Here is a 14,439-nt window from a genome sequence, read left to right on the forward strand (position 1 = left end):
TTGCAGGACCACGAAAGTGTATGTATAAACACACACACAAATGTTTTGTTATTGTTATAGATGTTTCTCTTTTCTTGTTCAAGATGCCTGTGATTTTCTCGTGCTGTTTCTCACTATCTGTGAAAATGGGATTTGTTTTATATGTGCACTAGTTCAGGTGGATGCGTGTTCGCACTGGTGTGTCGGTCAGATGATCACTTGATGCATGAATTTCAGTGTTTGGAGATTAACTCTAGACAACTAGAGTTATTGAGGAAATGTTTAGCACTTTCTAGCAGGTTTTTGCAGGTCTTTTATGTGTCCTCTATTGAAGCGTAATAAACCAACAGGAGAGTCTTTGCTGTTTCCATGCTGTTCTTTTCAACTTTCTATTCATCAAAGAATCCTGAAATAAACATGTAAATAACTGTTTTCAACACTGATAATAATCATAAATGTTTCTCGATCATCAAATCATCATATTAGAGTGATTTTTGAAGGATCATGTGACACTGAAGACTGGAGTAATGATGCTGAACATTCAGCTTTGATCACAGGAATAAATTACACTTTACTGTATATTCACATAGAGAACAGATGATTTTCATTAGAATAATATTTCACAATATTACAATTTTTTTATCAAATAAATGCAGCCGTTGTGAGCAGAAGAGACTTTTTTTAAAAACATTAAAAATCTTAACGATCCAAAACTTTTGACTGGTAGTGTATATTATTAGTTTATATTTAGAAACACAATCTAAATTTGATAATTATTTGAAATCGGAGTCAGATTAAGCGCAGAGCTAAAGTACTATTGAAACTAAACTCTAATACATTAAGTGAACTTCACTGAAGTGCTGAAAAGACATACACACACTATCCCTTCGCCCACACCATTGGATCCGCAGTCGGGCTGACGGGTGCTCCTTACATCACTCGCCTGCCTCATCTGAGAGAGAGCAAACCCCTGATGCTGAACACACACATGCCTCCAGTGGCTCCCATTCCTGACACTCAGACTGTGCTCCTACAGGAACTGATAGAAGAAGAAATCAGGGTAGATTAATCCAGCAGTGCATGCTTAGGATAAGCAGCCCGTCCTCACAGTCTCGCTCATCATCCCCTAGCCCTGATAACCTTGACCAGGAGTATCAGCACAAGACCAAAAGATCCTCTCATTCTACATCTCTACTTTTTTCCATTTGATGATCGTGCAAAAAAAAATGTTGAGAAGAAAGAAAAGAGAAATGACCCAATAGAGCATCCCAGACCTGACGGGCCATTTCGGATGAAAAAGCTACACAAACTTAACGTTCCTGGTGCCTCCACTATCACTCCTGAAGAAGGGATCACACTCAGAAGAGAAAATCATCCAAAACTTCTTCAAGGTCAACACAAGTCTGGAGAATGATCTTCAAATGACTCTTATCAGAGAAGAGGATCAGAAGACTGTCTGGACTACAACAATTAAGAAAAATGAATTTGATCTGATTCATCCTAAGAGAGATGAGCCGCGTCTGAATAGTGAGGCAGATAAAGCAAGATATTTTGATAAGCATTGGCCAGATCTCATTCAGAGGGTTACAAATGTCCAGATCATTGCAGATAAACTGTGTCAGCAAGAACTAATTCATGAGGAACAATATTCAGAAATCACACAGAGTTTAACCAGTCAGGAGAGCATGAGAAAGATCTGTGCCATTATACGCAAACACAGAGATGCTGTGAAAGCTGAATTCATCTCAGTTCTTCAGGAAGAGAAGCTTTACCACTTTTGAACATTGGTCTGATTCTTGATCTGATATGGGTTTATCAGAACTTATCAAAATATACTCCTTTCTAAATATTCATTCATAGTAACATTACAAATAAATTAAAGTTTTTGCTCTTTACATTGTAAATGTTCTACAGGGAAATAAATGTAAGTTTTTGCACATCTAAGTAAATGTTCTACAGGGAAGGTAAAACGAGTTCAATGTTAAAGTAAATGTATATCAGCATTTATATTTATGTTTGTCTAACTGTATTTCATACTTGTTGGTGAATTGCTGATTTTATAAACTATCAAATGTTGTAGTTTATTAAAAAGGATAGAATTCAGCTCTTTCTTTCCTGTGATTATATTCTTCTGCAAACACACACAGTTTGGTGAACTGCAATGAGGAACATTTAATATTTTCTTTATCTAATAAAAGCTCTTTTTTTCTAACTTTATTTTGTTGTGTCATAATTTAACATTTGGATATTTTGGATATTTCACTGCATGGAAATATTCTTAATGAATAGACATTCTGAATAATGTGCTGTAAAGTAAGACTGTCATGGGAAAATACACAACAGTGACAACATACTATACCCCTAATGGTGGGTAAGTTGAGCCACTTCTGTGTCACTAGCTCTATGTCTGTGTCCTTATGAACCTTTCCTTTATTTGTCCTGATAGAAGACAGCTGGAATATGATTTGTTGTATAATAATGCTGAAGCACAGATATTTGGCAGTGAAGAATATGTTCTCTGAGCTTCATGTCCTCTACAACAGTCTCAGCCTTCCTCCAACGTCAGGACACCTGAACGAAGCTCCACAAAATCTGTCCGATTAAACATTATTCAGCTGGAGTGTCTAAATCACTTCAAATAAGAGCAGAAAAGAAGTGTCCAGTGATGCTCTTCCCATGAAAGCAGCTGAGCGTTCTGATGCTGTAGAAGCAGAATGTGAGATTCGTCACGTAGAGCTGGAATATTTCTTCTCATGTTGCTCCATCAAGTCATGGTTTAGTCTGTAGTTGCAGCACAGTTTGTGTCTCCAGGAGCTTTTGTTCTGCTTTTGCACACGTTTCTCCTCCAGCGGCTCCTGGAAAACATCCACAGCACTGCAAGTGTTTGTCAGCGCAGGTTTTTATCTATTTATTAAAATGATCATCTGTAAAGATGCCTAACTTTAAAGTCTGGACTACAACAAAGCTTGTGCTCTTATTGCTTTGGAGAAAAGATGCTGTTCATTTCACACATTTGACCGCTGTGTTGTGATGAACACAATGATCTGTCATGAACTTCAGCATCAACTCTAGAGAAATGTGTCCAGTAGAGGAACATCTGTGACTGTTGTAGTTGAGAGAGTGTGTGGCATCATTGAGACGACTAGAGTTATTGAGGAAATGTTTAGCACTTTATAGCAGGTTTTTGCAGGTCTTTTATGTGTCCTCTATTGAAGCGCAATAAACCAACAGTTGGAGAGTCTTTGCTGTTTCCATGCTGTTCTTTTCAACTTTCTAATCAAAGAATCCTGAAATAAACATGTAAATAACTGTTTTCAACACTGATAATAATCATAAATGTTTCTCGAGCATCAAATCATCATATTAGAGTGATTTCTGAAGGATCATGTGACACTGAAGACTGGAGTAATGATGCTGAACATTCAGCTCTGATCACAGGAATAAATTACACTTTACTGTATATTCACATAGAGAACAGCTGATTTACACTGGAATAATATTACACAATATTACAGTTTTTTTAATCAAAATAGAGGGGTTCGCTTATTCAGGGGTTTTCCAGAGCCATCAGAAGAAACACGCTGAAGAGCTTCCCTGAAATCAGCTTCTGGAAACTCACTGTTTATCCGGCGATCAACATCCGTCTGCTGGAGATCCAGCTCGTTCAGCCCTGAGGATTTGAGCTTGTTTAATGTTTTAATGACTAGAATTGTTGCTTTAGTTTTCTGGATGTAACTTTACTAAGCAACATGTAAACACACAGAACGGACACTGGTGTGTGAAATTAAACTGCACCATCACAGACTGGAAAAGCAAGACTTACATCCAGCAACCACTTTCAGAGACTCATGGACAGCCAATTCAAGGCGATGGGCCAAGCAGTGTATGGCCTGGATGTTTGTAAAGTCCCGCTTAAGCCTTGCAGTGACTCCAGTGGATTTGCCAGTGAGAACTGAAGCCCCGTCTGTGGCGATGCTGATGAGGCGTTTCCCCAAACACTCATCCTCTAATCCCGCTGTACGAAGGCACTCTCTTAACCTGTTGTACATGGACTCTGCATGTGTGCCCTGCGTCAGCTCTGCAGTGTCTAAAACACACTCTCTATCTCTCCTTTGCCACGCACATCACATCTCTCGTATACGACGAGATAGGCACGCACGTGTACTGTGGAGGATCACATTACACAAATTTTTGCAAACCGCACGTCACAATAACCCAGTGTTGGTATTTTTTGAGACCCCCAACATTTCACATATCAGGTTTTCAGGGGAGCCCATGTGTTATTAAGGGGAGCCGAGCCCCCCCGCAGTTCACACCCGATGACAACATGCCCCGCCTGAGCAACTGGGGTTTACACCCGGCCAGTGTTTCTGCTGCTTAGAACTGTCAAATAACAGATATAAGAATAAAAAAATTAATTAATATAAAATATATAATATTAAAATAATATCAGATTTGTCTTATTTCACATAAACACACACACAAAAGCAGATGTAAAATTTACTTCAGTAATAAATGTACTTTTGTTATGGTTTAATGTTCAGTGATTTCGTCCAAAAATTCCAGAATTTTGGCGCAGTTTTCTTCTCTATATAGTGTTGATATGGCAACTAGTAAATACTCTTAGTTTCGTCTTGCTGGCATGTGTGGAAGTATTTAAACCAAGTGTGTGACAGCCCGAATTAGTGTGTATCCCGCTCACTCCTACTAAACACTCAGTCCAGTTATTACTGTAACAAACACTGTTTTAAAGTGTTTAATGTTGGTAGAGATACTTGCATTAAGGAAAATTATAAAATGGTATTTTTCCCCCTCAGTTTTCTCCCAGGGATGACTAATAATAAAGTATTATGTTTGAATACTGTTTTAACGCAACATTAATACATATGCAAACAGGTGTATAGTTACTCAAAATAATCTGCAGAGTTAAGGCGACAGAAAATGTTGAATGCGCATGTTTTCTGATCAGGCACTGAATAGAGTGACACATCAGAGGTCCTTCAGCGCATGGGTCGGGAGGTGTCTGGCTAGAGGAACCATAGATATCATATAAAGGCTAGATGTCTCGTCTGCGCTGCTGGCCAATGGAGGTCGACGTCCGCACACGGCGGCCATCTTACCACAGGGTGCTCGCTCACTCGTAACATGGTGCATGTACTTTTAAATAACCATTACTTGCTCAATTTTCTACCGATTTTCAAACGGTTTGGTTTGTTATAAACGTCAGAGATGTAGCTATGAAACTGCATACATATGAATAATTATACAAATGGACTTCAATATGAAAGAATTATAGCCCCGTTAATGACGTTTGTAAGAAACCAAACCGTTTGTAAATCCGTCAAGATTTCAGCGAGATGAGAGGATTTGTGTGCGTGCTGATCACTCACCTTAATTCACAGAGCCCTGTGGTAAGTTGGCCGCCGGTGATGCCGGAAGTGACTCCGCCTTAAGACATCTAGCCTTTATATGATATCTATGAGAGGAACTGGTTGGCTGTGGTTGGCAACAGCTAGACTGTGAATGGGCAGGAGATGGCGGAAGGAAGTGAGGAGACAGGAAGTGAGATGGGATTTGAAGAAGAAGGCGGGAGAGATGGGAGTGTTTGGAATGTAATGCGGTCAAGAAAACGGAAAAAAAGGAGAAAGTAATATCTAATATAGATGAAACAGATAGTGAACAAAGTACGACAATAGTAAGTAAACAACAGCAAGAAGAAGAATATAAAGTGATCATGAAACTATCTCAGGAGGGGTCGTCATTTGGTGAGTGGAATCCGATTCAACTAACAAAGTCCATAAACAAATTGCTAGGCGAGGTCAAAAATGCAAAAGTATTAAGTGGAGCGCTGCTGATTTTCTGTAGGAATAAAACGCAACTAGAGAAAGCCATAGAACTGAATAGAATAGATGGCAAGAGAATTAAGTGTGTCTTGACTGAAAGCAAGGCGTTGGTTCGAGGAGTTATTACAGGAATACCAGTAAATGTTACTGAAGATCAAATCAGAGATAATATAACAGGGGCAAAAGTGTTAGAGGTAAAACGCCTTAAAACAACCAGAAATAGGGAGAAATGCGATAGCCTGTCTGTTATGATTAAAGTTGATGAAGCAAGACTTCCAAGTAAGATATACATAGGTCACATGAGCTACGAGATCAGGCCATACATCCCTCCCCCATTGAGGTGTTTTAAGTGCCAGAGATATGGCCATGTAGCAGCAGTGTGTAAGGGTAAACAAAGATGTGGTAGATGTTCAGGCGAGCATGAGTATGGGAAATGTGGAGAAGGAGTAAAGCTGAAATGCTATAAACCAGAAATCAAAGAAAATAAAAGTAGGTCTTGTGAGAAATGTGAAAAAATTGAGGCAAAAAAGGATCTGTTAGTTATGGGCAAAAATGAATTTGTGATGTTTATGGTTGAGGTGATAAATTGCTCGGCACAGACACAGAAAGACCGAAAAGATCAAAATAATAGTTAAATCAGCGGAAAAGTATCTAGGAATAAAAGGGCTTAGCTGTGAGGTAGTGGGAGAAATGATAGTGGCAGGAAGCACAAGCTGGCAGACATGGGCTGGTGGCTCTTTATGATATTAGCTATATTGCAATGGAACTCCAGAAGCCTTATAGCAAATGGACAGGAATTCAAGAGTTTGGTCTCAGATTTAACAGATAGACCTCATGTAATATGTGTGCAAGAAACATGGTTAAAACCACAGTTGGACTTTGTATTGTATGGATATACTTCAATTAGGAGAGATAGAGAAGCAGGAAAAGGTGGAGGGGTAGCAACTTTTGTTAAAAGTGGGGTAAGATATAAACGTATTAGTAAAGGGAAAGAACATGAATCTGTTGTAATTGAAGTATGGTCAGGGGAAAATAGTTTAAAAATAGATCATTTTTACAACCCTTGCAATAAATGAAGTACTGATATGTTGGAAGTAGTTTGCGGAGCAATACAAGGCAAAATAGTGGTATGTGGGGATTTTAATGCACACAGTACATTATGGAGAAGTAAAAACACAGATATAAATGGATTAGTAATAGAGAAATGTATAGATGATAAGGAGCTGGTGTGTATTAATGATGGAAAGGGCATACAGTATAATAGTTCAAGTAATACAGAAAGTGCTATTGATCTAACACTAGTGTCAATGGGAATTGCAGGAGTTAGTGCAGATCGACAGTGGGTAGTGATCACTATCCGATAATAACTAGGATTGGAATAGAGGTGCAACAGGATGAGGAAGTGGAAATACCTAGGTGGGAATTAGATAAAGCTGATTGGCAGTCATTTCAAGAAATGAATGAGACTAAGTGTGTAGAAATACTGAGTAGAGATATAACAGATGTGGAGGAGATGAATAGTTGCAGCCATTATACAAGCAGCAGAAGAAACAATTCCCTAAAAGTACAGGAAATAAACGGGGAAAAATGTGCCATGGTGGGATGAGAGCTGTAGAATAGCAGTTAAAAGAAGAAATAAAGCATTTAGACAGATTAAAGCTCATCACACACTAGAAACGTTAATTAGCTACAAAAGAGCACAAGCAGTAGTTAGGAAAACGATTAGATCAGCCAAACGCATGTATTGGAGACAGTACTGCAATAAAATTGGAAGTGAAACTCAGTTGTCAGATATATGGAGAACAATTAGAAGAATGAGTGGATTAGGTAGAAAGGTGGAAATGCCAGTGTTATGCAGCAGTGATAAGAATGCAGTTAGTAATGTAGAAAAAGCAGAGCTTTTGGTAGAAACTCCACAGTTCTGGAAATTTATCCACAGTAGATCAACAGCATAGGAACCAGATACTGTTGGGAAACTCTGGAATAAAAGAAAGTAGGACTGCATCAGGAGGAGATATGGACCTGCCTTTCACTATGTTTGAATTAAAAAGGGCTATCTTAAATGCACGACAAACAACACCAGGGAAAGATGCTGTATGTTATAGCATGCTAGGGCATATGAAAGATGTGTCACTGGAGGCAGTATTAAGGCTGATCAATATGATATGGATTCCGCTTGAATGGAAACAGGCAGTGATAGTCCCAATACTCAAACCCGGTAAAAATGCAGTAGACCCGTCAAGTTATAGACCTATTGCGTTAACATCACAATTAGGGAAAAGTATGGAAAGGATGGTAACAGATAGGTTAAGTTATTATATGGAAAGTAAGGGTCTTTTTTCAGCGTATCAGTCTGGATTTCGTAAGGGTAGGGGGACAATGGACTCTATTTTGTGCTTAGAAGCAGAAGTTAGGAAAGCACAAACTAATAAGGAAAGTGTAATTGCCGTGTTCTTTGACGTCGAAAAAGCGTATGATATGCTGTGGAAGGATGGACTACTTATAAAACTTGACAGATTAGGAATAAAAGGTAAATTATTCGGGTTGGTATTAGACTTCCTAGACAGAAGAACAATAGAAGTTAAGGTTGGTACAGAGTATTCAAGTAGGCATGTTGTGGAAAATGGTACCCGGCAAGGTAGTGTTTGCAGCCATATACAGTTTAATATTATGATAAATTACATTTTTGATCAGGTAAGCGGAAGTGTAGGTAGGTCACTTTATGCAGACGATGGAGAACTCTGGGTTAGGGGTCGAAATGTAGAATATCTACGGAAAAAAAATGCAAAATGCATGACTTATAAATGGGGATTTAAACTCTCAATCTTACAAACTCAAGTTATATGTTTCTCTAAGCGCCATAAAGTAGTGCCACTGAAATTGCATGGACGAGATTTGTAACAGGTTAAGGTGGTGAGGTTTTTAGGAGTTCTCTTTGATGAGAGGATGACTTGGTGTCAACATATTGATAAGGTCAGAAATAAGATCAATAACGTGTTGAGATGTCTATCAGGGCGTGACTGGGGAGCGACGTATTGCCGCTACGTATTAGGAGGGTCAAGATCATGTTGGCGTATTGGACTAATTTACAAGGACATAGTATGGTGCACCCCACAAAAACTGTCTTGCAGGAATGCGCAGAGCATAGTGAAAGCCATTTGTACAGTTTCGGGTGGGTGGGGAATGCTAAGGCTCAAAATGTAGGTCTCAGTCAGTTGCAAATAGGACCCACTGTGGCAATATCAACGATACCACCCTGGACATTTATAACACCATCTGTGAATATAAGCTTACAACAAATACTAAAAGAAAACTAAAAAATAATGCCAGAGTGGATAATAGTTCAAAACTATGTAAAACAGTATCAAGAGGAATTATTTATATTTACGGATGGATCAAAGCAGCCAGAAACAGGCCGTACTGGTGCAGCCTTTTTTATTCCTCGGTATGAAGTAGCAGTCAGAAAGAGGACAACAGATTACCTGTCAGTTTACACGGTGGAGTTAGTAGCAGTTTTACTGGCGTTAGGGTGGGTGGAAGAAAATAGTCAGGACCAAGGTGTCGTTATAGCCTCAGACAGTTTATCAGCATTATTAAGCATTCAATCTGGGAGAGCATCATGTAGACAAGACCTCATTCATCAAATACTTCACTTGCTTCTTACACTTCATAATAAAAGAAGAGCTGTCTCCTTCCTTTGGGTTCCTGCTCATGTAGGGCTGGAAGGAAATGAAGCTGTAGATATGCTAGCAAAAAACTCTATAAAGCATGAAACAGTAGTGCGCATACCAGTATGTAGAGTAGAGGTTAAAACCATCATAAAGCAACATTCACTTCAACATTCACAAAATGGCAGGAATATTGGAGCACAGCGGATACTGGACGTCATTTATACAGTATTCAAACTCAAGTAGTCACAAGCATGAGGAAGGGCAGAAGCCCAAGGGAAGAGATGCTAGTTTCACGTCTTAGAATGGGTCACACTGGTTTAAATACAACATTGTATAGAATAGGAAAACACCCCACTGGACTATGCTCTTATTGTAATGTACAAGAGACAGTGAAGCATATGTTGTTAGACTGCAAAAAATATGAAAAAGATAGGGTAGAATTAAAGACACAAATGGATGAACAAAGCATTACACTTGAACATTTATTAGGGAAAACATCTGGGAAAATACACAAATTATTCATTTTGTTTTTGAAAAACACTGGGTTAAGCGAAAGAATTCAATAGTTTTTTTTTTTAATTTTGTTTTTTTTCTCCTTTGTTGTCATTATAATGGCCACACTCCAGTCTAGTAGGTGGCGGTAATGCACCTTTGAGATGAGTTGCCAACCGCCATTAAAACCTGAAAGAAGAAGAAGGTCCTTCAGCGGCTGTCCCGCGCTCGAGCGCCTGATGATGACGTTCTGCTAGTTCAAACTCTTCCGTCAGAACCGAGAAGCGGGACGTTAAAAACCCTCACAAACGATCATATGTCACGGTAAGTTCAGCCAGTCTTTATTTAATATCGTGTCATGTTATCATATCTGTGTTTATAAGACCGTATGAAACATTTCTATTGAACTTAACAAAAACTGGGCTATAAAAAGGATTGGATATCGAAAGTGAAAGTATTAAAGTCCAGTCTGTGTTGATTTATTGAAAACTGAAACAGTCCTTAAAGCGACGCTATAAGCCGAGTTTCCTCACACATATTCCGCCGTTTTGTTATCGACAGAGTAACGTTACGGAGCCCTTGAGGGGACCTTTGCAAAAAACAAAATAAACGGACTTCCGCGTTACAATTTCCGGTTAGCGTTACAGTGTCATTACTACAGATGTGGGATTAGGGATGAGATGAGAGTGTGCCTGGAGCATTTCTCCAGAGATGTGTCTTATTATAGTCTCTTGTGGAATATTAGCGCGTTGTGAATAAAGTTGGTGTTATATTGTAAAGGTACAGCAGGCAGGGTGACCAGATGAGATTGGCTGAAATTCGGGACGGGGGGGGGGGGGGGGGGGTTGGTGGGGTTGGTGGGGTTGGTGTAGTCCTACTATGATATTAAGTCAAGTCAAGTCAACTTTATTTATATAGCGCCTTTCACAATACAGATTGTATCAAAGCAGCTTCACAGTATTAAATAAAATAGTACATCAGTGTTTGTTTCTGGTGTAAAACATCCACGTTTGATAATGCAGATCAATAGCACTGTTGAATCGATTAATCAATTTAAGTATCCCCAACTGAGCAAGCCAAAGGCAACAGACATTTTATTAGACATAAAATGAATTTTCAAACCTGAACCAAACATATTTTTATTCAAAGATCAACAGTCTGTCATTCATCTTTAGTCTGCCACAAAAAAAAAAAACAACAACAACATTAAAATCATGAACTCAAATTTCATTGTGACCAAAAAAAAAAAAAAGACTGTTGTAACAGTGCATAAATCAGACATTTCAGGCTATATAGCCTAACACTAATAAGCCTTATGCCAAAATTATTATTATGACGCAATTGTCGGTCATTAAATAAGAAAACTAAATAATAGTGTAGATGATTTGCTTTGTGTAACCCAACATCAGACATTAGGCCGAAGTATTTTTTTGCACACAGTGCCGCGACCAATCAATCACTTTACGACTGGCTGCCTGCACATTCACTGTACTCGCGGCTGCGGCAACTCGCGCTCGCTTATCAATGCATTTAAATTCGCGCCTACGGTATCTTTGTAGAACTAAAAAAAAAAAAAAAAAAAAAGATGCTGCAGCCAATGAGCAGCCGGCGGGGGCTGGCTGCAGGACGACTCAACCTCCACAGACAGTTTTTAATGTTTTATCAGACAATAACTACAAGAATTTGCTTTCGTATAATTTTCGGGACAGTTAGGGCCGGATTCGGGATTCGGGACAACAGCTTCGATTTCGGGACTGTCCCGAATTTTTCGGGACGTCTGGTCACCCTAACAGCAGGACTGCACTGTTTGTGGACTGTGCTTTACTGTAGGGAGAAAAGCATGAATATCTCTATTAGCTGCAGAACACTAGTCATTGCAGGCCGCAGAAAACTACATTTAAGATTACACTAAAAACTTAATTGTAATTTAATAATAATTAATTCATTTAATACATATTTAATTCATTAAAAAAATGTTATACCATCATTCATGAAGAAGCGTTATACCATCATCATTAAGCACACAGTTGACACAACATTTAATGTTTTATTTTAATTAAACAACATACAAATATTTATAATTAAATTCATGTTGTCTTTATTCATTAAAATGCATAATATCAGTGTCATATGCATATACATCAGTTACAATTCAAGTCTCATCATAACTGGTGAAACCTGAAAGTCAAAGAAAGAAAACATCTGTATTTTCTACTTTCTTTAGACCATAAAAAATATCACTCAATATTACTATTAAGTACTATGGTAATGTCTCTCAGATGGATCCTATACCTGAGGCCACATTCCCTTCTGTGCTTTCTCTCATAAAATAACCTTTTATCATAGTAAAATCTACACAGCCCATCATTCCCAACTAAAGTATTGTTCAGCGCCAGTCGTGTTGAAGATTATTGGACAGGCAGTCGCTTCATTAAATGAGTTATTTCCTCAGTGAAGCCTCTTCTCCATCTCCACTGATCTCCATCAGACTCTGGTCTCCTTCCCTCTTTCGGCTGAAGGCTGCAGGCTTGTCTTCTAGTGGCTTTTATGCATCAGCTGTATCCATTCACTCTCATCTCAGCCCTTTCCCACATCTGTAGTAATGACACTATAACGCAAACTAGAAACTGTAACGCGTGAGCATGCGAAAGTCTGTATATATTTGTTTTTTGTTGCAAAGGTCCCCTCAGGCGCTCCGTAACAAAATGAATATCCGAGAGATAAAAAGATTGTGAAATGTCCTCAGCGTGTCTTCTGCAGGTCGTGCTCCAGGTGTTCATCAAGCCCAGATGTGCCCAGATGTCGGCTTTAAAGTAGCGGGAGCATGTTTAGTTTTCTCTCACTCTCCTCCCTCTGCTATTGGATGCTACCGCCACACATGACGTCAGAAGAGCGTCAGTACATTATAATGGGTTATGGTCTATTACTGAACCGACACCGAACCGTCCTCGTCTGCCTCGTAGAAGCGATTAGTTTCGACACCGCTAATATCATCCTCAGATTTGGAATATATACTCTCTTTTTCAGAGCACTTACATTTTAATTATGTATTGGTATATAAAGACAGTTTAAACTAATTTGAAAAAAAGTTTTTTACATTTACATTTACATTTACATTTATTCATTTAGCTGACGCTTTTATCCAAAGCGACTTACAATTGCTATATATGTCAGAGGTCGCACGCCTCTGGAGCAACTAGGGGTTAAGTGTCTTGCTCAGGGACACATTGGTGTCTCACAGTGGATTCGAACCCGGGTCTCTCACACCAAAGGCATGTGTCTTATCCATTGCGCCACACCACCCCACCCCACACCCCACCCCATCCATTCCGCCACACCACCCCCCTTTTAGAAAATCCTACCTACCCGACCTTTAACCCTCTGGGGTCTGAGCTTCAGTGTTTCATTACAGTGTTTTGACACGGACATGTTTGTCCTCTATGTCGCTGTGTAACTTTATAACTGATGCACAAGGGCTTAATCTGTTCATCTAAACCATAACTCCTGCTGAATGTGACACGACTGGAGAAAATAGTGTTTCAAAATCAGTTTGTTGAAATATTGACCTAGAATTTATGCGCTAAAATTAAACCGGAAAATATCGGCAAAATTTGCTACAAATGATCAGATATATCACTAAACATTTTGAGGCGCTAAACCTTTTTTCTCAAAATGTTTTTTAAATGTAAAAGCTTAAATGTAAACCTGACAATATGAAGCGATATTCCCTCGCTCTGACACTCCCTCAGGATTCCACATCAGAATGTCTGGGATTTTCTAATCTTTACTGAAATCATCATGTACAGCAAAAGCGTGAGTCTAAGCTGTGTTTAGGGGAATTAACTAGCCGTCTGTTAAACTATAAGAGGAAATATGTGTTTTAGTCCATCTCATTTATGACTGAATGATGCCTTTGTTGTGTTCAGTGATGTTCGCAGGAACATGTGCTGAAAATAATCTTGAACACACTGTAAACCTCTGTGAATTAAAGCTGCTGAATGTGATATAAATGTAATGCTCTCAGTGTCTCCATATAAAGGGAAGATGTGAGTCTCTGAGAACGAGTGCAGCGTCTCCAGAACCCAGCAGTGAGTCTCTGAAGAGTCACAGATCTAGGAATAATCCCACAAATCCTGGAGATGGACTCAGTGACCTCTGACCCCAGGTGAGACACAATCCAGTGCTGGACACAATAGACCGACTCACACAACATCACACATCATCTGAACTAATCATTTACATTTAATCCAGTGTAAAGATGTGTATAAATTATCATATCTTTTCTTAGTATCTCCAGGGAGAGGAAGAGATCTTCATCTCCAGAACCCAGCTGTGTGTCTTTGAAGAGTGACCGATCATTTCCTTTTCTTCCTCCTAACCTCAGTGATGAACCAGTGACCTCTGACCTCAGTGATGAACCAGCGACCTCTGACCCCAGGTGAGACACAATCCAG

At 39.1% G+C, this 14,439-nt stretch overlaps 1 protein-coding gene across 2 annotated transcripts in view; it reads left to right on the top strand.

The window, feature by feature from the left end:
• The first annotated feature begins 10,136 nt into the window (after window positions 1-10,136).
• The window catches only part of LOC311286231 (NACHT, LRR and PYD domains-containing protein 1 homolog), a 233,663-nt gene continuing 229,360 nt past the window's right edge, over window positions 10,137-14,439 (top strand). Inside the window, exons 1-3 of one of the 2 annotated variants that reach the window (XM_084402347.1) lie at window positions 10,137-10,309; window positions 14,025-14,150; window positions 14,274-14,423. In XM_084402347.1, the coding sequence (XP_084258473.1) occupies window positions 14,125-14,150; window positions 14,274-14,423 (176 nt within the window). In that variant the 5' untranslated portion in view covers window positions 10,137-10,309; window positions 14,025-14,124. The remainder of the gene's footprint in view (window positions 10,310-14,024; window positions 14,151-14,273; window positions 14,424-14,439) is intronic. The other variant, XM_084402345.1, reaches the window with a different exon arrangement.

The sequence above is a fragment of the Rutilus rutilus genome, assembly GCF_951802725.1.
Source record: "Rutilus rutilus genome assembly, chromosome: 2".
Taxonomy (NCBI): domain Eukaryota; kingdom Metazoa; phylum Chordata; class Actinopteri; order Cypriniformes; family Leuciscidae; genus Rutilus; species Rutilus rutilus.